This window comes from Tympanuchus pallidicinctus, unplaced genomic scaffold (genome assembly GCF_026119805.1).
Source record: "Tympanuchus pallidicinctus isolate F22 unplaced genomic scaffold, pur_lepc_1.0 scaffold12, whole genome shotgun sequence".
NCBI lineage: Eukaryota > Metazoa > Chordata > Aves > Galliformes > Phasianidae > Tympanuchus > Tympanuchus pallidicinctus.
This window is the reverse complement of record NW_026294637.1, coordinates 13375713-13401716: the sequence shown is the minus strand read 5'-3', so window position 1 is coordinate 13401716 and position 26004 is coordinate 13375713. Positions and strand designations below refer to the sequence as shown.

The 26004-nt window shown below is 37.3% G+C and overlaps 2 protein-coding genes across 3 annotated transcripts in view; one reads left to right on the top strand and one right to left on the bottom strand.

The window, feature by feature from the left end:
* ADAM10 (ADAM metallopeptidase domain 10) overlaps positions 1-9785 on the top strand; it is a 42403-nt gene extending 32618 nt beyond the window's left edge. The window contains exons 10-16 of the mRNA XM_052671580.1: positions 1070-1253; positions 2426-2576; positions 4253-4436; positions 5555-5663; positions 5966-6186; positions 6929-7055; positions 7508-9785. Of these exons, the coding sequence (XP_052527540.1) occupies positions 1070-1253; positions 2426-2576; positions 4253-4436; positions 5555-5663; positions 5966-6186; positions 6929-7055; positions 7508-7602 (1071 nt within the window). The 3' untranslated portion in view covers positions 7603-9785. The remainder of the gene's footprint in view (positions 1-1069; positions 1254-2425; positions 2577-4252; positions 4437-5554; positions 5664-5965; positions 6187-6928; positions 7056-7507) is intronic.
* Positions 9046-26004, bottom strand: part of LIPC (lipase C, hepatic type) — a 42587-nt gene continuing 25628 nt past the window's right edge. Inside the window, exons 3-10 of one of the 2 annotated variants that reach the window (XM_052671581.1) lie at positions 24857-25044; positions 23128-23307; positions 21681-21798; positions 20806-21039; positions 19211-19453; positions 15591-15711; positions 14688-14906; positions 9046-13248 (exon numbers count right to left, since the gene is read on the bottom strand). In XM_052671581.1, the coding sequence (XP_052527541.1) occupies positions 13143-13248; positions 14688-14906; positions 15591-15711; positions 19211-19453; positions 20806-21039; positions 21681-21798; positions 23128-23307; positions 24857-25044 (1409 nt within the window). In that variant the 3' untranslated portion in view covers positions 9046-13142. The remainder of the gene's footprint in view (positions 13249-14687; positions 14907-15590; positions 15712-19210; positions 19454-20805; positions 21040-21680; positions 21799-23127; positions 23308-24856; positions 25045-26004) is intronic. The other variant, XM_052671582.1, reaches the window with a different exon arrangement.

Sequence of the window (26004 nt, the reverse complement as noted above, 5' to 3'; positions counted from 1 at the left end):
AACAAAATTCTTCCTTCTGGAAGTTTAGGTAGTTAGATTTGCTTGTGACAAACCAAAAGCATGAGGCTTTTTTGGCTTTGCTGAAAATGAAGATAATTGGGTGGGGTGTTTTTAGTTTTTATTAAAACTGACGTAAGTTTTCTTCTCTGGAAAGTAAAATGAAATTAAGATGACAGAAATGAATTCCTCAGAAGCAGATGCTTGCATATGAATACTTCATGTGCCTTGAGAGAAGTCCCTAACACAACTGCTTTGAGTAGGAATGAATGTTTCAATTACAGTTGAAAATATGAGCATGTGAAACTGAAAAACTAGTCTCACTGAGTGAAATATCTCTTGGACTAGCTTGGAGGGTCGTTCTTTCAATTTCTCTATGACTTCTGTTTTGCTTCAAGAAAAGATGTAAAAGTGAACATTTGATTGTTCCAAACTGTAATAACTGATTCTCATGAGTGCGTTAAATGTAGTGTTCACCTACTTTTGGAAACATAAATTGTATTCCTGGAAAGTTGTGTGTGTCAGAGCAGCATTGAACTTCATCTTACTCTTCACAGTTCATCTTTTTGTCAGTGTAAAGGCTAGTGTGCCGATCTGTGATGCATCATACTGGATATTAGACTGTCACTAAAGACAGAAACAGATTTCTGCTCTATTCTGAAGTTCTCTTTGCTTCTTCCTCAAACCAAGAAAAAAGATGAGCTGCTGTTTCAGTTATCTCCTTCAGCTTTTCTTCCATCCAGTTCTTCACCTTTTTATGATCATAAATCAGTCTCTTTAGAAGATGGAATTTTTTTTGTCAGTGTTCATTCTAGGACACAAATTTCCTGTATATGTTCTCAAAAATTCAAATCAATTAGCTTGAAAAACTAGATGCTTGTTACGGTTGTCAATGTAAACTTTGTTTTCCTTACGTTCTGAGAAGCTGTAAGGAATAAAGTAGTGTTTTATGATTAACAAAGCCAAGTTTCAGTTTTGTAAAGCTACCAAATCCAGATGTCTCATGCATACATAGAAAAACAAGAAGAGAGAGCTGTCTTAATAGAAACACTTTAACTGTTTTGTTTTGCAGCATGATTCTGGGATGGAGTGTACTCCAGGGGAGTCCAAGAACTTGGGACAGAAAGAAAATGGGAATTACATCATGTATGCAAGAGCAACATCTGGGGACAAACTTAATAACAACAAGTTCTCACTCTGTAGTATTCGAAATATCAGCCAAGTTCTTGAGAAAAAGAGAAATAACTGCTTTGTTGGTATGTACACAGTCATTCTGAAAGCAGAACAGATAAGTTGTTAATTAGAATTTGTTTTGATGCTTTTTGTTTTGCTAATCACTTTCCTGGAAGATTCAGTTGAATTTGAGGTGTGTGTGAACTTGAGTGTTGTGTCAAGTTCTGAACTCCTCAGTACATGAAAGATGTTCTGGATGTACTGGAGACAATCCAGCAAAGGTCCACAAAGATGGTTAAGAGACTGAAGTGTATGACATGTGAGGAGAGGCTGAGAGCCTGGAGACTCTGGAGAAAAGAAGGCTGTCAGGGGTGCTCCTGTCTGTCTGCATGCATCCCTAACAGGGTAGGTAACAGGGAGTGAAGGAAACAGAGCCAGACTTCTCTTAGCGGCACCCAATGAAAGGGCAGGAAAAAAAGATACAAATATAAACAGGATTTTCCATGTTTTAATGTGATGGTTTGTTTTTTTGTGTGTGTGTATGGCTTTGTCTTGCTTGTACTGTGAGGGTGATTGAACACGGGAGCTGATTGCCCAGGAGGCTGTAGAGTCTGTCCTTAGAGATACTCCAGTCTGTCTGGACGAAGCCCTTGGGAACCTACTGCATTTGACCTTGCTCTGAGTGGAATGCTGGACAATACTGTCTCCAGAGATGCCTTCCTGCTTCGTCTGTTTCCTGATTGTTTGTGTTGTTCTGGGAGCATCATGGTCAAATGCTAGAGAAATGTTAAAGGCTGCAGCCTCTCTGTTCTGTGAACTTGATGTAATAACTTTGTAGCTCTCTTCTCTTAGAAATTTGGTGAGATTGTACAGCAAGTTGCTTTGGGTCTAGGAGTGAAGTGTTTCATCTCGGTATCGTCAGCTTTTGCTTTAAGGTTGTCAGACTCTACAAAGAGGAAAAGATTCTGTTGCACTGGAGGCTTAGCATAAAACTTTGTTCTTAGTGCTCTAGACTTCTTATCTATGCAAGAAACTCCCATTGTTATCAGAAGAAACCTTATACCAAGAAGCTTAAATTGTATGAATGACTAATCTGAGCAGTGAGCAAGTAGTGCAGGTTGATTTACTAGTGTATGAAGTCCAGCATGAAGAGGTGCTTTCAGTCTCACCCAGGTGAATGCTTTCGCAAGTCAGTATTTCCTTATTTGTGCATTCTTTGTACTGCTTTTTACAAAAATGTACTGGTGTTTTTCAGAGTCTGGTCAACCTATCTGTGGTAATGGACTGGTAGAAGAAGGAGAGCAGTGTGATTGTGGGTACAGCGACCAGTGTAAAGATGAATGCTGTTACGATGCAAACCAATCAGATGATAAAAAATGCAAGCTAAAACCAGGCAAATCCTGCAGGTATTGTACTTATCTGTTACAGTATACTTGTAAATAAAATACTTCATGCAGGAGTGTGAAGTTCATCAGCACAAGTATGGTGTGCAATTCTTGGTGCTATGCTGTAGCTTGCTTGTCTTGTTGTTCAGATGACTATTCAGTGACATACTAAGTTTATGTCTAGAGAATTTTATCAGTGCTGGTAGTGCAGACGAATGTGTTGAAATTTGATAATCTTTGTCTGAAATTTGTTGTGCAGAAGTCTGCAAAAGCTGTATGGTTTGGAAAAAACAAGGCTGAGATGCTGTTATCATAATAGGGTACAAGAAAGCATTTGTTGCCCAAATAATAACAGAAGGATATTCTGAAATTAGGTCTTAGTGCCATTTCTACAGTATTGCTTAACCAGAAGATGTTCTAAGAATATAAATTACTGGCTGTTTTTACCTTTTTACACCTGTCCTATGAATTATATTTGTAAACTTCTAGTGTCTTGACAGTGTTGTACACACAACGATTTATAAGAGCAGATTTTAAAGACTTAAATGCTGTGGTGTAATGTAAGACTAGTTGTGCCTCATTGTTACGTAACTTAAAACATGTTATGTTTTTGCCTCGTCTAAAAACTTGAGTGGATTTTCTTCACATGAAAGACTTTTGTACCTTTCTAGAGACAGCACAAATTTTACCATCTGGTTAGCCAAGGATAATTACTGTTAAAACTCTAAAACAGCTCAGCTTTTTGATATAAGATACAAGGTTTTGTTCTAATTAAACTTTTCTGCCAAATTATCCTTATCATCCTGTGAGTGGAATTAGAAGTAGCATCTGCTGTGAACATGCATTTGGTTCTGTAGATGTGGTAGAAGAATAGCTTTCTATGAATTTGTGGTTGCAGTGACTTTGCCTTTTTTTCTCCTTACGAATTTCTGTCATTTCTGTAGGAGAAAAAGGAATAGCCTTCCATTATTTTATCATTGGTTTCTGAGGTTTTGTTTTATATCATGCTGACAGTGAAGTGCTGACATATGTACTTCAATACAGCTTCAGGAAGCAGTGGCTGTTTCCTGTGATTGTGTCACATCTACTGGGATGATGCACTGCTGTACCTCACTGTAAGAGGCTCAGCTGCCTTCATGTCTGTGCCAAAAAGGAGCCTAAATGTTTAGGACGAATGAGTGCAGCTATGTGGTTCCTTTGAAAAATGTTGTATGTAAACTGACTGACTGCTGATACAAGTTCTCCTGATCTGTCCCCTTCTCTTATTTGTTTAGAGAATGTAAATGGTCTTTTGTGCAGAAAGTTAAAACTTCTTATGGATGTTAAATCAGAGAGAAAGAAATCTTGACTTTTTAATGAAACTGATACTGTAAAGCTAGTCAGTTATTCCTGAACTAATTATTTCACTTGCTGATTTAATGTTTTGTATATGTAAACCTTGAAATGCTGTTGGTCTGTATTTATTTTAACATAAGATGCACTTGTAGTATTTTTCTAACGTGTTGCAAATAGTTTAATTGCTCCAGTGGCTGATAAATACCTTGTTACCTCAAGGGAGGAAAAACAACTTTCTATTTACATTTTACTTGGCACAGATGAGAAATGTGCCTAGTGCTTGACAGGGTTTTGAGATGAGTATTTCTTCTGAAGATGTTTTCACTTTCTCCTTTATATTCATATTTCCTCCTTTTTTCTAGCCCTAGTCAAGGCCCGTGCTGTACTGCGCAGTGCAACTTCAAGCTGAAGACTGATAAGTGCCGAAATGATTCGGACTGTGCGAGGGAGGGGATGTGCAATGGGTTCAGTGCTCTCTGTCCAGCCTCCCAGCCTAAACAAAACTTCACAGAATGCAACAGGCGTACACAAGTTTGCATCAAAGGGGTATGTTTCTGTGACTGCGTGCAACTCTGCAGTTGTTTATTGCAAAGCAGCATGCTGTGAAGTGATGCAATTTCCATTCTTAATGAGGAACAGCGTGATAATCACCTTCTTTCAATAGAAATATTGTACTTGTAGTTTTCAGTTAAGATAACTGTGAAGGTACAACAGAGATTAAGATGCTAACAATATCAGGTTAGTTGTAGGACTTGAGGAGGTTCAATTTAAAGTTTGTTGTGAAAAACAGGTGTATGAAAACACGTTTTACCTCCTATGCTACACTTCTCTTGAGTCTTGGTCTGGTAATTTTGTTGCCTTTGTTATGCTGTACATGCTGAACTTGGCAAATATACAGTTCCTCCTCCTATGTTCAGGGACATGAAATTATGCTGAACCACCTGTAGTTTCCTAGGTGATACAGTCTGTGATGGTTGCTATTAAAAACTGTTGAAAGTCTTTCATAAGTTGATCTGTGTTTACTTGAAATGAGAAGTAAGCAGAAGTCATCCTTCTAAGAGCTGTAACTGATGTTGCTCTAGCTTGCCATATTCACAGTCTAGTTTTTAATAAAATAAGTTTGTAACTGTTTAAGCTAAAAAAACCTGAGAATCTAGAGGAATAGTCTTTATGCAGGTACTGGATTTTGAAGCAAATTTATAATAAACAGAGGCTTTTGTATTTGAATTTGAAGATCCATCCTACAGTGGAATTAAAAATGGAGTTTTTCAGCCACTTTCATTTTCTGAGAGGAAATATTTTTGAAGATATGCTTTTGATTTATTTTTCTAATTATGATTGTAAGTAATCATATTTCAGTGTGAATTGCAGTTTGTTCCAGTGCTATGAAGCTTTTGCACAGTTCACTAAAATCAGATAGCGTTTTAGCTTTTATTTAAAAAAAAAAAAAGTCTATTACCCTTAGAAATTCTCAGATAAGCCTGTAGCTCTGAAATTGCATAGTTATTATCATTCTTTATTATATAAGCTTCGGAAAAAATCCAAACTATTTATTGTATTTTTTAGCATCTTTCTAAGTTGGCAGTTATGCTTTCAGCTTTTAAAACCTAGTATTTCCCTAGTGACAGTGTGTTTAAAGTGAAATTGGTTTTTGTCTCCAACAGCAATGTACTGGCTCAATCTGTGAGAAGTATGACCTGGAGGAATGTACATGTGCTAGCTCAGATGGCAAGGACGATAGAGAATTGTGTCATGTCTGCTGCATGAGAAAAAGTAAGATTTGTCTGGATTGTGTAAGCATGAATTTACCAGTAGATAGGAGGAATTTTGTGACAGTTTTTTTAGTAGTTTTTCTTAGTTTGAGATCATACTTTTTATTTTTATTTCAGGTAGACATCGTGTTATATTTCGTTTTTTTTAGAAAGTACGCAATGCATTTTGTTATTTCACAGATAATATTAACTTGAAATTTATTAAAAATAGATGTCTTAAACAGTGGAGTGCTAACACATTCATGCACATGCGTTTTAATAGGACAACAATTAGAATTGATCTGATTTGTATTCACTTTTCAGTGGACCCGGACACTTGTGCCAGTACAGGTTCCAGCCGGTGGGAGAAACACTTTGCTCGTAAAACTATTACGTTGCAACCAGGATCTCCTTGCAACGATTTCAGAGGCTACTGTGATGTGTTCATGAGATGTCGGCTGGTCGATGCTGATGGCCCTCTGGCTCGGTTAAAGAAAGCGATTTTTAATCCTGAGCTGTATGAAAATATCGCAGAATGGATTGTGGTAAGTATTTTTATTTTACTGGTCTAACAAGAAGTGTTGTTGTTAATCAGTGTTTGCAGCTGCTAAGTAGCACGGTCAGTACTCCAGCATTCTTTGAAGTATCGTCAGTCATTGTTTTCCTAGTATTTCTATAAGCACCTTGACTGCTGCAAATGTCTTGACAGACGGAGTCAGTGCAAGGAAGGGAAGTAGGAAATAGTTCATGTTGACACTTCAGTTCACACCGTTACATTTTGTGTTAATGTTCGTATTTCAACTTGTTGAGTTTTCATTAACTCTTAATATTTGAATGTTTTGCTTTCGTTTAAGGAAGTGAACATGTCGACCTCCAGTAATTCTTACTGCTATTACATTAGATCATGCTTCAGTGGTAATAGACTGGTGGGGGAAGCTCAAAGAAAGTATTATAGAACTGCACAGTCAACTTTGAGTAGGTTTTTGAGTTTTAGGCTTATATAGCTGTATTGTAGTGCAAGTGTCTCAAATACTCTTCTGATGATATTATGAATCTTAAGGAGTTATTTTTTGTGTGTGTGTGTGTGTAAGTACTTCAAATCAGTTTTCCTTTCAAACATTAGGGTTTCTTAAGTAATGTTTCCAGTTAGTTTCTGGATGACTTTTAAAATGCAATAGAAAGCCATACACAGTGTGTATTCATGTCTATGCGTGCCTCCCTTGAATGCAAAGATTAAAAAAAAAAAAAAAAAAAAACCAAAGAAAAAACTTCTTTTAATGTTTTTAGGCTCATTGGTGGGCAGTATTGCTTATGGGAATTGCCCTGATCATGTTAATGGCTGGTTTCATTAAGATATGCAGTGTTCATACTCCAAGCAGTAATCCAAAGTTGCCTCCTCATAAACCACTTCCAGGTAAGCAGATAAATATTTTATCCTCTATTTTTTTCTGAAGGGAGAATTTCTGGTATCCCAGTCTGTACTCCACTGCCTGGTGCTACAAAACTTGAAATGGAATTCGTGCCATGGGAACAATTGATAAAAATAGAACTCTTTCCTTATTTCCCTATAATATAATATGCATAACAAAAGAAAGACTTTGAAAAGGCTTTCTGTCTCAGACTTCCTTTCATTTTATATTCCATACTACATATCATAAGAATTGGACTGTTAAAGGAACTACTACTGAGATAAGAAAAAGTACTCTATGAATGCTGTATGTGTTTAATCTTGTGTTTAAAACATTGCAGTTCTAAGTCTGAAGCTTTTCAAAAAAGTCGTTATGTTTATCTTTTATTGGCTGGGCAACTTTTCTGGAAGTCTTTTCTTTTGCACTTGTTTTAATAATGTGCCTTTCTTTGAAACAGGCACTTTAAAAAGGAGGAGACCGCCACAAACTGCTCAGCCACCGCAGCGACAGAGGCCCCGAGAGAGCTATCAGATGGGACATATGAGACATTGACTGCAGCTTTTTGCCTTGGTTCTTCCTAGTGCCTACAATGGGAAAACTCACTCCAAAGAAAAACCTAATAAATCGTTGTCCCCAGTCTAACTCTCAACAATTGAAGAAAAAAAAAAAAGCATGATTTGCCCTCAAAACAAGTGGGAATGGTGAATTTTTTGACGAGTGAATCTTCCAGCTCAAAAAGAAGAAAAGCGTTTTTCTTGCATACTTTTAATTTAGTGGCACAAAATCCTAGAGCATCATGGTTCTTTCTCCCTCCTGTGCTCTTCATTGCTGCATTTTCTTCACTTGCAGGCAAATATGGCTGTAGTAAAACTTTTATTCAAGAATTGAAAAAATATATATTTTTCAACTGCCAGACAAGGCTAGGAAGCTAGACCACCTCAGCATTGGAGACATGACTTGCCAATGTATATACATTGTTATATGCAGACATGTATTTCTAACGTACACCCGTACTTGTGTGCAATTGTAAACAAGAGAATTGCAATATGGATGTTTCTTTGTATTATAAAACTTTTCCGCTATTAATGAAGAAATTACTGTTTAATTGACATACTCAGGATAACAGAGGATGATGGTGTGTAATGGTCAAGGATCCTGTGATGCTTTACACAGCAATTTTGAATCAAACTTTTTATCATGATCAAAGTTGTTTCAAGCACTCATTTTATCTTTTCTCAAACAGCTGCTAAGACATAGCATACAAGATCGAATGGTCTTTTAGAGATACAGCAGGTGTTGTGCAAACTTTGCAAATACCAGAATGTTTCAAATTTTTTATATAACGTCTGATGTCTTGTAGCTCAGCATCAATGTTTTTAATTTGTCTGATCGTTCAGTTAAATAACGAATAGTTAGATGAAATCTTTCCATGCTTTAGTAGAAAATTCTGCCTGTTTTTCAACTTGTTTTAAAAATTGCAACCAGTTTATTTGGGATGTTCAATATTCCTTCATTGTGACGAGTTCGTGATTCTGAGGGATGAGGAAAGAAATGGAAGCAGTGGTTTGTTTTCTTTTTTAATTTATCGGATATTTGAGTAACTTTTCAGCAAGATGCTGTTGGTTGATAACCACTAAAGTAGTGATTCGCCCAGCTTATTGTGGCAGAGTTAAAACTGTAGTTAGGACTACCAACTTTCCCAGCCATTTTCTAACAGTAGTGAAGTTCAACAGCACAATGTCCCATTCCAAAGTTTTTATTACGAATGTAAATAATTGGCATTTTTAAAAGTGAAAACAAAAGATTTCTTAAGGTGCTTACTGCTATGCAGGAGATGAAAGGAGGGCATTACAAGCTGTTTAAGCTTTTGATATATTTATTGCTTGTTTTCCAAAAGCACCGAGCTAATTAGAGGCGTAAATGGCTATGATTTTCCTGGCTTTGCTTAGGAGAAAACTTACTAAGGTTGGACAGGCTTCCTTTGTTTGTTTTGGGTTTTGTTTTTTCTTTTTTTTTGTTTCTTAAGAGTATAAGGTTTACACAATCATTCTCATAATGTGACGCAAGCCAGCAAGGCCAAAAATATTACTGAATATAATGGGATCTCTTCCTTGTAAACTTGTACAGTATGTGGTGACTTTTTCAAAATACAGCTTTTTGTACATGGTTTAGAGACAAATTTTGTACATGAAACCCTGGTCCAATAGACTATATAAATAATTCTAAATGATCTTAACTAGATAGAAGTGTATGTAGTTGCTTTTAAATCATTTTAAATACATTTGTTTTAAGACTGTGCAAAGATTGGAAGTGGGTTTGCATTTCTAAAATGGTGACTTTTCTTCAGCAAGAGTTCTTAGTAACTTCTTGGGTGTGGTAGACTTTGGAACATGTACATTTTTTGCCTGTAATGTTATCCTGTGGTAGGATTTCGGCAGACAAACGCTGCCCTATTTTATTTTGAGTCTAAGTTAAATGTTTTCTGAAAAGAGAAATGTGCACTGAACTCTCCACTGCAAGTCAAGATGTGGTAAATCAAAAAGAAAGTTCAAGGCAATGGAATACTACTGTCAATTTCATGTCCACTGTGTTTTATACAGTATCTTTTTTGTTCACTTTGGAAATTTTTACTAAAATTGCAAAAAAAAAATAAAAATAAAAATGAAGTATTGTGCAAAGATATGTAAGGTTTTTTGAAACTTGAAATGCATTAATAAATAGACTTGATGAAATCAGCTTTTGAAGATCTATTTACTTTTTAAACCATGAGGGCAAAAAGGAATATGCAGACTCTTTTTTTGCTTTTGCTGTGAATGGGCAGTTGCACTCAGAGGCAATTGCACACTACCTGTGTACTCTCCAAGTGCATCTCTATTCACATCTCATGGTTAAATGCAAGAGTAAATATTCTTGTGTTGTTTAAGGAAAATCTCTAAAAATGTCTGTCTTCATTGCTGTGATCACACAAGTGACTTAAAGCTATCTCTTTTTCATCTTTGATATAGAAACTAACTACTCTTGGGTTATTCAAGCCTGGAATTATAGCTAGCGAATGATTGTAAAATTTATTTTTGAAGAGGAATACCCCAATTAACATGGAATAATCTCAGCACACAATTAATGGATTAGACCTTGAGAGGGATCAAATCTGCTTTTTTCAAGGTGTTTTCAAGCTTTCCAAGCTGTGTGTCTGTTTTCTTTTACATTTTTAAGTTGATTTAAGAGATAAGATTGCTTTTAAATGCCAACTTCTCCCGCTAGTCTTTCCTCTCAGGGATGTTTGTTGAGAATAGTCTGCTTAGGCATCTGTTTCCCTAACTGAGCGGGATATGCTTTGATGTAATAAAAGCACATTCAGAGTTCCTTTCTCACAGTACTTGCTTTCCCCATGATATTTTTGAGTGTTTCCCTTTATAGCTGAGTAGCACTGCTAGGGCAAAAGATAATAACATAACAGTTGGAGTAGATCCGTTGTGCATGCCAGCATCGTGGTTACCTAATAGATTTGGCAGTTTTTATATTTTCACTTCTGGGAATTCACACCAAAGCGGTAGAATAATGCCTAAGCATATAAAACACATTGCATGTATTTTTAGGTGTGTTTAGGTGAAAACAAGGAGGACACAAATAGCTGTTTTTTAACTAATGTTTGACTTAATAATCCCTTGTTATGGCTATTCACTTGAGCATATTTCTTATGTTGTGTTTGTGGAGCGTCACTTGGCTGTAGAAACATGAGTAGTCAGAATGGTAGGAATGAGAGAAGGCTGTCACAGACTCCCCTTGTACCATGAAATTTCATTTTATTTAAACCAGACAGATCAGAAACCAGCAATGTAGTTTGGCCTTTGATTAATGTTCCAATATTGCTTTTTGGGAAGGCGGGAGAGAACAAAGCACAGGCTTTGCCTCAGATGTTACATTGGTGGCTCATTATAACACCGGTGATTAAAGGCTCAGCAGTCCTTATGCTACTCTCAACTGTGCTTCCTCTGACAGGAGCAGACTTGTGAGGCTGTCAGGGTCTCAGTTCAGTATTCTAGTGACCTAACAACAGTTTGAGCACGATGTGAGGCACTGCCATAGCTACTTGGAATCATAGCTATGGCCTTCTGGCATTGCCAGGCAGTTGGTGTATGCTGCCACATAGGCTTTATTATTTTTAAATCAGAAATTAGTCTAACAGCTATCAAAAACACAGGATTTACTTGGCACAGGACTAGTTTGAACATCTAAATTGTGAAAAATGATATCAGAATAAATTTATTTGTATCTTCGAGAGTTCAAATACTGAATGTTCTCTTAATTTTTCTGTTCGACTGAAGGAAAGTTTTCAAGGTGTGTTACCTGAGGAGATACCTTATTTACCTCTGAACTGAAAGATGTTTTTTCCCCAGAGAACTGAGAAGTCCCCAAGCTGCAGTATCGCTGCTCTTTGGGCTTCAGCACACTGTAGACATCTTTGACTTTTTCACCCACTTTTCCTGGACTAATGCTTTTAAACTTCTTTATAGAGGATCCCTGTATCAACCTTTTTAGCACATAAGTAGTAGTGCTATTAAAGGCTAATTTTACTGCCTAAAACGTGCCAAGTGTGTTCGGGTGTGTTGCTACAGGAAAGCCATAACCTAAAAAGCTGTGAGAATGTGTGTGTTTTATGTCACACAACTCTCATCAGAAGCTGTCTCACCAGCTGGGGTGGTTGTTATGAGGTCTTTATTTCAGTCTTCCTTTTTCTGTATTGATTATTCCTGTTTAATTACATGGATGTTAGCTACTGAAAACAGCTTTTAAAAGTTAGGAGTTACCATTCTGGGAGTTACTATGATCAGCAAAGTTGTCTGCATTCGCTGTTTGATGATGGTTAGCTGCTTGCAGGATTCCTGGTTCTGCTCTGCTCATTCCTTATGCTTTTTAGATCATCTCACTTTAATTCTGGTAACATCTAATTATTTTGATTCCAAATTTCCTTCAGTATCTTGGTATGATATCAGTTCTTGTGACTGTTTTCAAATTTGGAGAACATTTAAAACAAATACATTCAGAATAGCCACAGAAACTTAATTTTTAATGATTATTGTACTTAGTTACTCAGTGACAAATGAAATTCTTTCTACTTATTTCTACTTATTTTACTTATGCTCTCCTGTAAGCATAAAACATGACTGATCTGAGATGACAGTTTATTTGTGTAGTTTATATTCCAATATGGAAAACAATGGAATTTTGTATGTTTGAATTCTTTAAATTTATTTATATGCACTGAGGACAAGTTTTACCATTTTCATTTGTTAATGCAGTTTAAAATGATAGTAAGATTTGCTATACAGCAATTTAAAATGTAAAAATTTCAAGTGTTACACAAACAAGTAAATATGATTTTCACACACAAGTTAACAGAACTTCTTTGTGCCACAGTGGTGAGTAGTACGTGAAGCATTATTAAATTACTATTGATTTAAATTAGTACACTATAACGGCTAAATGGCAAAGCATTTTCCATAAGGCATAGCTTTGTGGGGTGATGTAGTTATTTTCCTTGCCATATAGTTATAAGGAATAGCTCAAGCATTCTGTACATTGAGATGTTTTCTAGTTTTGAAAGTCATCAAATCAGAAATTCAGACTTTTTGTTGACAGTGTTGCCTATCTCGGAGTATGTTTACTGTTGAACTCCATCTGCACTAGGAAATAATTTAGGAAATATTTAATGGATTGTCACTATTGATGATTCAAAGTATTTAACTGGAAATGAAACTCCTTCTTGCAAAGAGGTGTATCAGTGATTATTTCAAATAGTAGCGTTTTGATTTCCAGCGAGGATTATTTCAGACTTCAACTAATTTAAAATTAACAGTTGCTGTCAATAAAGTTGCTCATTGATCACTGAGAGTAGGCTTGCATATCAGCACAGTGCCTTTCAGTTTGCCATTGCATCACAGAATTTACATTTGTTTATATTCTCTTCATCACCTCTGAAGCCACCGGAATTTGTAGATTTGTGCTTAGTCTCGCTAAGTGTTTTTAAAACATCCTGCCAGATGTGTGCTATTTTTAATATGCTTTGCTTATTAGTTGGTTTTTCTTCTTGTTCACTTTCGCTCTTGTTGCCGAAATCGATCTTCACATCTCACAAATGTTTTCTCTTGGGCTGGATAAAGGTGAATGTTGTCAATACTTTGAGAGCAAAATGTCATTCTAGGAAGAAAACAAAGCGTGTAACCAGAATAATACTTTTAAGGGATGCTGTCTGTAAGAAATGGCTCTCTAAATACACTGTCTTTACATTTCCTGTACTTACCTTCCTGTGACATCCCAGATTGCACAGAAAGAAAACAGAGCATGTTATTCTTTAAAATATTGGCAAAAACTTCTGCTTCTTACAGCAAAACAGCTTCTAAATATTGTTAGATACCTGAAAATACCACCTGAACTCCCCACACCATTTACCCTTTTTCCAGTTTATCCTAAATAGTGTATCAGTAGCAATTGGCTTGTTCTGTGTTAATGATACAGGACTGTTGGAGAGGAATTTTTTTCTCAAGGTACAAAATCTTTTTTTTTTTTTAAAACAGCTCTCCAGTTTGCCTTGTACCACACAGTTTAATTTGTTTTGGCAGCCAGGTCAGTACTGAACAGCAGGAGACGTTACAAAAACAAGTTTTATATGTATTTTTGGCAGGAGAGTGTGCAAAGTGCAGGGTTAGGAAGAAGTATCTACGAAACACATTTTTGGAAAGGGGAAAAAAATATATATGATACTCCTCTGCCACCCTTTTAAATTGCCCAATTTGTGGGGATTTTTTGTTAGCATCAAGGAGCTGCAGCTCTGCCAATAAATACTGTTCCACAGGAAGTCTGCATGTGGTTGTAACTGGTGTGCTGGTAAGAAAGAGACCATAACAAGGAAAAACACCTGAGGCTGAGCCACAGTTGCAAGGTAAGACATGATTTTCTTGTTAGTTATAATGCTCAATTAAAATTTCTCAAAGGATTAAAGCAGTAGGAATAATTACAAGTTTTGTTATTTCTTCTGGCTGAAATTTCTGTCCAAATAAGCAATTTCAAAAGTATTAATAGCATTTGCTGTATTTGGAGACCAGTACCACTCAGATCTGTGGGTCCAGTTCCAAAAGAAACAAGTGTATCTTGAAAAGCAAATAATTGAGATTTGTCTTATTTTTCCAAGTAGGATTTTGAATTTTCAAGGCCTTAAAGTTTGAATCAGTATTCATTTTGGTTTATATTTGTTTCTTTGAAATTTCTTATGGTCCTTATAGAGTGAGATAATTAGATTCTAAAAATAAGAAATCGCTATCATTTATTACTATTGTGTAGAAAAAATGCATTGCTTGTTTGAGTTCTTCCTTGGATCTGTTATCTGAATATTTCTGAATATTAACTGAATATTTCCACAATTCATTTTAGACCTGAGCACAAAAATTCTTCTCACAGGTCACTTCAAAGTCATGCATTTTGATCTGAGACTAAAATTAAAAAAAAATAAAATGATAGAGGCTGGACATGGATAAACTCGACTGGTCTGAGTACAGGGAGGGGGATCATTGTGGTAGAGCTAGGAGCACCTGTTTGCTTGCTGTCTTATTACAGAAGCAGGTTCTTTTCATTGCACTTACTTTTGCTGTGTTTCCCCTGCTTTCACTCGTATTGTCTTCACTATGAGCCCTGGTCGACGAGTGCCTTTTGTCCATGGTATTATGGTTTGAAACGTGTCCCAGATATTTTTCCAAACTGCAGTTCCTTCCCATTTAAACTTGATCATTAGTAGCTCACCAATATCGGTGTCCAGTGTGATGAGAAAAGAGTAGGTTTTATTCCCATTAATTCCTTCAACTCTGCAGAAATGAAAAATAGAATAATGCTATCTCAATTATAATGGGTTTAAGTTCTTTAAAAAAATAAACTATTTCTTTGAAATCAAAGAAAGAACTGTTCCTCCCTCCAGAGAGGACATTACTGCCTCTGGCATACTCTTCCTCTAGGTGAGTGAAGTTGTGAAATACAACAACTTGCTTGGAAAAAATGGCAGAAGTTAGGAGAAGCTTGGACAGGTGGCAAAGTACCAGCGGTTTCTGAATGTAAAAGAGGTGTTCCATAATACTGTGTTATGCCTTCTGTCTCCTAGAGCAAAGACTGCCTTTACTTCTGATAATGCCGACAACGTATCCATTGTGGGAAATAGCCAAATTTCTTTACCTTAATTGCAGTTGCTTCATTTAGTTTGAATTGATAACTGCCCTGTGCTAGCCTGGGATGGACCAAAGTGGACAGGATACCAAATCTTAAGAGAAACTTCCAAGATTGTTTGTTTTGTTTAAGAGATCCTTCATAGAAGAGTTGTATGAATAATGTAAAAATTCATAATTTTGAGGGAGTGTTGGTGAAGAGAGGACAACTGCTGGTTCATCTCCAATTACTTGTAGTTAAACCAAGTCATTCACAGCTTGATTATCCAAGTGACATGGTAAATTAACCTTTCCTTCCTTACTTGTCCAATGACATGCAATGTCAATACTCACATTGTGATGGGCAGGTTTTTAGCATCGTCCTTAGTGCCTGTCAGAGACATGGTAAAACTTGGGTCTATCTTCTTGCCTTGGATTTCATTTATAAAGTGGATCTTGAACTGATAGTGATAGACTGTAGAAAGGGAGAATTTACAAAGTGATGAAATTAATGGTCGAAGAAACAACAGATTTCTCAGGCATAAGACTGTCTTTCAAAGCAGGAATTTGATTGGTATTTCCATTTTATTTTAAAATGAATTTGTACAATTAAAGCATACATATATTTATCATTGATGTGTTGTATTAAAGCTTGGGGGCCCTACCGCTCTTTTTAAAAGCATTGAGGAGGAGAGGGGAAGAAGGTAACCTGGGCAGAGTTCCCTTTATAGAGTAACACGCTCTCCCATGGGAAATGTTTTTGCTCTTCTGAAATTTAATCGTTGGAATGTCTGGCAAGCTCTGTCCAACCAGCAGAGGAATCCTTCTGACTGGACGTGTTTAGAGGTGTACAATAAAGACTGAAGACCTTATAAGATGTTGTCAGGCTTTTTCTCTGGAAAATTTCCTTGCAAAGCAAAAGACTTCCGTTGGCTGCATAATAAAACATTGTGCTTAATACGCATCTGCTAACAATATGACTTTGTTCAATCACGTTACTGTAAGAAAGATGTCATTGGTGCTTTGAGATTTGGTGGTTTCTCCAAGAGTTGTGTTTAGGAGAGTCTTTGGACTGAAGATAATGGCATGCTTCTGAGAAAGAAGAATGACTAAGGAATTGTCAGTTTTCTGAGTAAAGCTGTTTGGCATTTAGAGAACTATAAAAGACAAAAACAAACAAACAAACAAAAAAACCACCATATAGTTACAGGCCTTGTGTACTCAGATATTATCATCTAGTTTTGAATGTCCAACACTTACCTGTCTAGCAAGTCTACCAAAAGAAAAGATCTGGCTGTAGCCACTTAAATGTACTATGGAAAAGTTACTGTTGGGTGATAATGGCGCCTAAGAGTTTTCAAGTTGACAATACCCACATGTGGTGGCTCTTCATCAACTTCTGACATCAACATCAGATCCATTATTTTTAACAATCTTCACTTTTTAACAATCATCACTGCATTTTACGCACTGCTTATCAGGATATGCTATTTGTAGCTCTAATTCATCGCTGTTTTATATTGACAAACACATAAAAATAAAACCAGACATGCAGTGACAATGGAGACATCTAAAGCAAGCCAGCTCTAAAACACTTCTGCAGTGTGGAATGTGGTTTTCCCATCTGCAAACTGCCTTCTTGCCCACAACTGTTTGGATGTTAGGAAGGAAACCCTCAGTCATTTTTATTGACAAATATCAGAAAGTACTTGGGAGAATTAATAGGTGGTGATATTTATCCTTGCAATGTGGTAAAACTGCACATGGGAAACTGTTCTGTTAAACATTACTGCAGTGTGTTTGTATATAGCATCATAAGTGCTTTTGCATGGGAAGATGCTCAAAATCACCTGCTTCAGGCTTCACACATAATGCTACTGCCGCCCTGTCATCTTTTCCTGTATGTGCACAGATAGACCTTTGTGCAGCTGTGGGCTTCCACAGTGGAAAAAAGAAAAAAAAATACACAGCTGAAAAAGGTGTGTATTTTTGTTGCTGTTTCGTAAGTTACTGTATATTGAAGTGCAGTTTTCTTTTGAAAAGTTGCCACTTATCAAAAAGCAAAATGACCAGTTCTTTGCTGCCAGCCAGAAATGCAGACCTGACAAGGACAAAGTGTGCAGAAAGGCTTGTTTACAAATCACCTATTGCTATTCTGTCTTGCTCTGGGTTTTCTCTTCTTGTAAAAGTTGAGTGTTCGTATGAAGCCTGGTCTTGTGCAGTGCTTATGATACTCAAAGAAGAAAGGTGAGCATGTTTACATAAAAACTTTGGTTGGCTCAGGGTCTCATCATGACTTTATAATTGTTACCTTCTTTGTAGCAATTGCTTTTTTATCTGTACACTCCAGAATGTAATTTGAAAAATGTCTGATTTTATGAAATGTGAAACATAATGCTGAGTTCCTCGGGTTTCCCCTCTTTGAGCTTCTCTCGTGATCTTCAAACTTTTTTTTTAAGAACATTACAAAGATCACTTCACACACATCCTTCCACTGGTGCAGCCTTGTTTTGGAACTGTTATGAAAGGAAATTATTGTTTGAGCATTGGTTTTTGTTTTTTTCCTACAACTTTTTCTTCTTAAAGGAAGACCATGTTGAAGCATAAAAATGCAAAAAAAAAAAAAAAAAAAAAAAAAAAAGAAAAAGTGTTTAAAATCAAAATCAACACCTGTGGGATTCTATCTCCGTATCCAGGAAAGGAAACTGCACAGGGGTGTTATTTCTGTGTGTGCATGTGGCAGACATGGCGTCATCAGAGCAGTGTATGTTCCCCATTCTGATGGTAGCCTGACTGTTACACAGCAAAGCAACACTGGCAACTGCACGGCCTTTAAAAATCTGTGAATCTGCTCCAGGCAGCTTCCTGTGACATTTTTAACAAGTATGAGACCCGCAGTGGGTTCAACTGCTCTGAGTGTCAGTCAGGGCTGAGCACATTTATCTCCAGTCGTGGTGTACTTCACCGCTGCATTAGTGGGAGGAATCATAGGATCTCCAAGTGAGACACTGCAGTGAGTGTCCAAACATTTACTGAGCTCTGGCAGCTTGGGCTGAGCTCTGGGCAGTCTGTTCCATGCCCACCGCCCTCTGGTGAAGAACCTTTCCCTGCTTCCCAGCCTGCCCGCCCCAGCAGAGCTCCATGTCACCAGAGAGCAGAGCTCAGTGCTTGGCCACCAGAGTGAGAGGACGAAAGCCTGTGCAACAGCATTGCCCTAGGTTTCGCTCCAGACCTGAAGAATCCTAAGTTACTACCAGGAGGAACACTTCCAAATGTATTTTAAAAGTACGTGAATTGTATTTTTATGGGTTTTATTCTCTGGTGCTGCAATTGAGTGCCAGGCACTGCGTGTGAAGTTGCACTGTGTGACACAAGCAGGTTCTGAAGGGGATTCCTGCACTCTGGGCCTGTGCTGGAAAAGGCGGGAAACCGACTGTGCTTTCTTCTGTGGTGATTCCTCTGTCTCTCTGAATTTGGGTAGTTATTTTGTTCTCTTGATAAAATATTTTAAGGGTGATAAATCCTAGAGTAATGGTCTCTTTGTTTTAGTGCCCCATTCTGGCCTGTAGAAGTCCAGCTGTTCTGTTGTCCGCTGGCTGAAAAGTAATGATTTGTGTGTAGTAATAATTTATAGGAATAATTTATCTGAAGACAAACTACAGAAAAAATGTGGGTGAATTTGGAACGTGAGGCTTTACAGGCCTCCCAGGGCAGTTGTGCTGCTGCTTTGGCTTGGCTGTGTGCTGCGGATGCTGGGGCACTCGCACAGGACAGCTGTAGAAATGCCTGTCGACCCAGCGGCTCTGAGGCACAGATTTGATGTGAGGTCATCGAGGCAGCCTGGCAGGATTCCTCACTGTCTGCAAACCGATCATCCTGCAGATTTTTCTTATAAATGAATTATCAGGATCACAAAGCCTAGACTTGTCACCACACTTCATGACATGGAGACTATAACAAACACTGCCACAAACCTTTGAAAGGCATGCGTGCTCTTGTTTTCAAAAAGAGTTTTCTACTTTTTGGGAGCCTTTCCTCCCGTATGTTGTAGCCCAGGGTGTTGCACCGGTTCTTCCTACAGCTGAGGCACAATCCTTTGTCAAAAGTGCTGATGTCGTTGCACCAGTACGCTGTGCTTTGCTTGTCCTGGTGAAGCAGGGAGTCAATGAACAAGTGAACTGACCTCTCGTGCGCACATTTCACAGTTTGAGTGATACCTGAAAATACACAAACAGTCCTTCCTTTTTACTGCTCCAGCTACAGAGTAGCCAACTGTATATGTTACTGTGCTTCCCCCACCCCTCTTACTACTGAAATGTTACAATTTATGTCTCAGAAAGCATACATGCAGGAACAGTATTTTTGGGATCATCCAAGACAGTTTGGCTGAACCCAAATACTAATAAAACTGGATTGTTTGCTGCTTACATTTGCTTAGCCTGCCTGCCCAAGACGGTAAGTATGAACCTTGATTACATTGTCCTGACTGATAAGTTAATCGTGAAATACAGTGTGAGGCTACATGCAGCCTTTCAGATCACGCTGTACTCAAGACTACTGCCTAATTCTGAGTGGCTGAACACTGCTGACTTTTGAACATTTATATAATGACATATTTTGTTCTCATCAGAGTTAACAGGCTCTAATGTTGAATTTTGCCTTCAGCTACAACTGGTGGAAAAAAGTCACCAAAAATGTATGAAATACATAATATTTACTAAATACATAGATGTGCTTTAAGATGAGTGCCTTTTCTCTCCTTTTCTAAAAGGAAATTATACTTTTAAAAATTTCAAATCAAATTATAGAAGTTGTTTTCTTTTGTGTAATTTGAATATACCACAGTGGACGGTTTTTACATGACTTCTTTGATAAGATTTCTATGTGGTGTCATGAATTATCTGCTAAGAAGTAAGATCTACTTCTATATAGTGTAGTGATAGCTGAGAAATGCCAAGTGAACAGCACTCTTATTTTTTTCAGTTAACAGTTCTGGCTGACACCGTGCATCAGTACCTTTACCTTCTTTCAGTATGTTGCATGATCTCTGTACATTTGTGTTTAGGTCCTTTGGAAATGGGTTTCTGTATGTATAAAACCAGCTTGGAACATTGGAAGTGAAGTCCTGGAGAGAGCATTACCCTCTGTGCAGCTGAAGGATGATGACTTGGGGAAAGGTGAATTAAGGTGAGTAGTACAGCTTTGTTTGATTTGAAATAGCTAATTGCACGCTAGATGAATCTAGCTTAATTAAAATATTTTTTCTTGTTTCCTCTACCACAAAAATAATTAGCTTTGAAAATTATTTGAAAGTTCTCGACAGCAGTGTACTCATGGTCTTGTTTCAGAAGTGCTAGGCAGCCACATTTCTTATTATTCAGTGAGAATGATTTGAGCTCAGCACATGTAAAAATCTATAATCAATTTCTAGAAAAGAAACTTCTTTGTTTATAGTGGGAGACAGTGCTCCCCATTTGATGATGTTTTAGCACCATAAGTCTATGTGGTTTCCAGAGGTGGCATAAATCCAGCTGCAGCTCTGCTGCCCTTGCTGTCCATTTGATCTTACCTGTGATCCCATATTGTGCAATGTGGTTATACACATGCATGAAGTGACAGCCAGGCTGAAAGGTGCCTCCATTGGGATAAAAATCGAAATGGGCCACAGGCTGTTTGATGCCAACACTGAGACCCATGTGCTGTTTAGTGAACGTATGAATGGCATCTACGAAGTTTGCATCATCTGGAGATAATCGGTCTGTTGGTGACATTCCTTCAAACAAGGGGCCAGCAGGGTCAAGGCCTGCAACAAAAGCAAACGATCCAATTGTGATACAGTATAGATGAGCTTTTCTTATACTGTTTTGAGAAAAAAATGTCTGATAAATATTTAACAACATACAGCACTGGAAATTTACAAGGTCTTTCACTGACAGAAACAATGCTAAGAACACTTGTACTGCAGAGGATACATGGATACACCAAAAGGTAAATAGAGATGTAATAAACAGTAACTGCTATACACACAAGGACACAGGCTGAGATAGATATGTTTGTTATAGGTAAGCCAAGCTCACTACTGTTTTGTCTTTTGAGAAATGTTTACTTAATTCTGTTCTTTGATACTCTAGAGGTCATGCGTTTCAGAGGTCCTTTTGAAAACAGCAGTCCTACAACAAAGTTGACTTTTAGCCTACATTTGAGACTTGTAATTTCTAAAGCTTCACTTCACAGAATCAGATGCTCTGTATAATAATATTCAAATTACTGCAGTACTCAGAAAAATAATATTCCAGTTATGTATGTTTTTAATTCACTGGGTGCTTTTGTATAATACCCTTCTTGGGAACTGATTGCTGGAAAAATACTTACTCCATAGTTTAAAGCTGCTGTTCAGCTTGGAGAATGAGCTTCTAAAATTTTGAAATTCTAAAATCTTTTTACCTGTAATTCTTCCAATCTTGTTTGTACCACTGATGTAACTACCAGCAAACCCTGAAACATGAGCTCCCAGGCTGTACCCAATTAGATGAACATCACTCCTGGAAAATTGAATGGATTCCTGGAAGGTAACAGCAGTTTGATTTAGATGCAGAAAATGCAACATGTAAACTAGTAAAATGCTTAACCACAAACAAGGAATACTGCGAGTTGTAACTCAAGAAATTTGTGTGTTGATGCTGAAGGTGAAACAAAGTGCTTGTATCACGCACCAGATTTCTTTGCTGGTTGAGTGTTATTCCTTGCCTCCTTTGTTTGCATCAGGAAAATGCCATCCATCTGGGCACTTGGACTTTTGTGATATGCTCAGGAAAACCATCGACTGAAATAGTAGAGGTTCTGTTACTGTTTGTTGGTAGTGATGCAAATGTGTGTAAGTGGTGACTCTGGCTCTCCTTCTTGCCTGTTCTTCCTAGATGGGAATGTTGTCTAGTAACTTCTAGCCCTGCCATTTCTGTTGAAAGCCCTTTAGGAGTATTGGCTGCAAATCTTTCTGCTCTGCTGCTTGTTTTCCTTCTGCCACAGGTCCCACCATAGTTAAATTGATGTATTCAAAAATTCATTGTGAGGTGCAGAGATAAAATTTCACTTCCAATTAGGTAGCTTGAATTATTACTGGAGATAGCCGAAATAAGAGTTACACAGGGTGCATAGTTTATATGTGTAATTTTCTTTCCAGTGTTTTGCCTTCTGCTTTTTCTAAAACAGTTCTGGAGACAAGCAATCCCTTGCAAACTCCTCTATAATGTTTCCATTTGGGTGGCTGCAGGTATAGCTAAACTGCTGTAAGGGACAGCCACTTGTTTGTACCTAGTGGGAGTTTTGATGAGTAGTCACTTCATTAGCATGGCTCCACACTCATTACTGCCCTTGATCATGTGTATCTGTCCTCTTAAATCTCCCTTTAAACTTTGGATCACCAAGCAATTATTTTAGACTAATCTTTGGGAAACAGAGGAAAAACAAACAAACAAAAAAAAACCAACAGACATGATGTCATGCTTGAACTCTGAGTTAAGGATAGATCACAGACCCATTTCGCTGAACTAGCCACTTGCAAATGATCATGTGCCTGCTTTGAAAGTACAGGACTCTTGCTCTGACTTTCTTTTACTGACTGAGTTCTGAACTTGAAATACTGTTGAGTAGTTTAACAGTTCAGAGAACTTCAGCTGTCTGCACAAGTGGGAATTGAAAAACTGAGTGAGCGTGAAATGATCTCACCTCTAAAGACACATGGAAGTATTCTGATAAAAAAGACCACTTGCTTTTTTTCTCTTACATGGTAAAGATTTCTATGAAACCATGTGAAAATGAATGGAAGAAAATTACAGGATATTAGAATTGATTGAAAAGAATAAGCATTAACCAGTTGGTATTTATATCTTACCTCCAGCCATTCCACAAAGTCTGCTATCTCCTGTCCTATGTAGCGTGTGTTCTGTACAGCAATGGGATAGTGCTGGTGAGCAAATGTAAGCCAATCTGCAATGATCACATTAAGTTGTTTATGCTGAGACTTCAGAGCCGCTGCCATTTTCCAAATCCAACTTTCTAAAATCCCATCCACCTGTTCAGATTAAAACAAACACACAAAAAAATTAAAGAGGTAATCTTAAGAGAAACCCGCGTCTACCAAGTATTTTGTATGAGAAGCTCAGGGAAATGTAAGCCGTAACATGAACCAGGAGGGCTAGTGCAGGTACCTAAGATTTTTGAGGCTGCCAGCATCTTTCATTGCCAAGAATCCTTGATTTTTGGTGGACAAAAAAATAAGAACATATATAAGTATTTTAGGATGTGATCTCTTATCGCTGAAATGATTACTGATTAAAGAGAGACAGAAGTGCCCCAAAAGTTTGATTTTTTTCAAGAGCAGCTATCCATGTAAATTTATACTGAAAGGAAAGGGAAACAAAGCTGCAATGCCACAGACCTGTGAATGTTTGCCTTTTATAGCCATTCCATTTTGAAATCTCTTTTATCCCTCTCCTTTCTGGCTCTTTTTTCAAGGACTGCATCACACTTTCTGTATTAGCATCTACAACTGCTCCCAATTTAATGGACCAGAATTACTACTTAATATTTCATATTTAGGATGAGCTAGTTGTTCCTAAATAACAGAACATCCTAATCTCTTCTGGCCAGAGAAGAGTTGACAGAGTTTGGAAGTCTAGGGTTTGGGTTTCCATTCATACTTCTCTGAGAGCATAATACTTCTGCACTATAAATGAATGTGAATCTTGAATATTGACAGCAGCAGCCTCAGATCCATAATTTCTCTTTTAGAAGAGCATAGATTTTGAACATCCTTGCATGCGGGAGTCTTAGCTAATGTAATCTAGGGCAACATTCCATCTTTGCTGTTCTGTGTTGTAAGAGTTATGTGTATAAGGGTGTTGCTCAAGGTTTCTCTGATTGTATGTTTGCAGTGGCAGAAGGAAGGTGTATTTTGCCTCTCGTTTGGTGATACTGATTCTATGAGAATCAGGTATCTGTTCAAATTAGATGACTTCTTATCCTGCCTTATCTTTTGTTTCTTTTTCAACAGAGAAGCTGATAAAATTTCACTGTAGCATAGAAATTCTATGCAATTGAGCAGGTTTTTTTTTTTTTTTTTTATGTTTTTCTCTTTTTTAATCATGTAATTGGAAGCAGTTCAGTGATAATTCACCGACTTTTCAACTGAAAAAAGCTTGTAGAGAAGTTCTCTCTGCAGGTGTACCTGTGAGAAAGATGTGAGCAGTTTGTGTGCAGTTCTTTTCAAGAAGCCTGTAAATACCTGGCAGCGAATGTACCAGAGGAATGAAACCTAATATTCAGTCCTCCAGAGGCATAGCTCTTTAATTCTGCTGCTTGTTCTAACTCTGCTGGCTTTAAACCAGGACTGAAACTAATTCCTGGCATGGGATTCCCATAGGAAAAATTGTTTCTCGAGCATTGCTTCAGAATCTCAGTGGAGAATTGCCACTTTTCATTTTTAGCTGTGATTGCCACCATCTTTGAGATCCTAGTTTTAATTCTGAAGTTGCTTTTGGCACTAGCGTAATGAGGAGGAAAGTATATCAAATCAGATGTATTAAATCAGATTGGATTAAAAATAAAATGTGTGTTCATACCGACCAGCCATGGACTATCATCACGAGAGGAAGAGAGGCATTGAAACCGCATTTGTCAAGAGTCTCCAACTGATTAAACAAAATCTGACATGCTCCTCCAGTTGTGTCTGTATAGAGTTGAAATTTGGTTTCTAAGCTTTGCTGATCTTTCTTTGTTCTAGAGTGCTGACTCTGTGATCCCAGTGCCTCTGAAATGAAATCCATAGTAAGTCATAATAGTATGGAATCTAAAACCTGAAGAAGTTACTATAAGACAGCTTATAAGACACAGCAAACTGTTAAGATCAAAACTCTATCTGTGTATAATTGTTACCTACTCCAGGTGGGCCTAAGCTCTGCATTTTGTATTAAAAAAAAAAATATATATATATATATAATTTCAAAGCTTGAGTTAATATAGATGTGCATCTGAATGCATCTATTTATGCAATAACAATTAATTTCTAGATGACATAATGAATGATTCTTTCTCCCTAAGAGGATTTGATGAAATATTCTGGTTGTAAAACTTAAAAAATTCTTTAGTTGAAGTAGCTTGGTACACATAGAGCAGCCTTTTCAGGAATGTCTATTAAGTGCCTGGGATGGTATCTGTTCTTAAGAAAGGAGTGGCAGAGTGAACTGTGGTCTCATCAACTTCATGAATTGAGAAGGAAAAAAACACTGAATATGGAGAGATTGCTGACAAATGGGGTATAATAAAATGGAAGCTTACAAAAAGCGCAGTGTGATAAGCAAGCGTGGTGTCTCTTTCTGATAAGACTTCAGACTTTTATGTTGTTTATCTTAAAATTATCCAGATAATAAATTTATTAAATATAGAATGAATGAGAATTAGAGGAAGAAATGTCAGGATGTGATGAACCAGACAGATGAGAGGCTACAGATCTTTGAGAAGGAAACTTCTACAGTGGGGAGGGTGTTCTCCCTGGGGATTATTTCTTGGCTAATTGTAGCGTAGTGCTTTAATGTAAGAAGCCATCAGGAAAGGTACAAAACTGAGAAACGTTGGAAGGCATTTGCTGATACTGCAGAGACCACAAAGTTAAACACTAACAGCTTGGAGGGCCTTGAAAATACGGCAGTAGAAGCAGGTAGAAATTTCAAATTATGAAGCACAAGGTCATACAGCTGATATGGATGGCTGT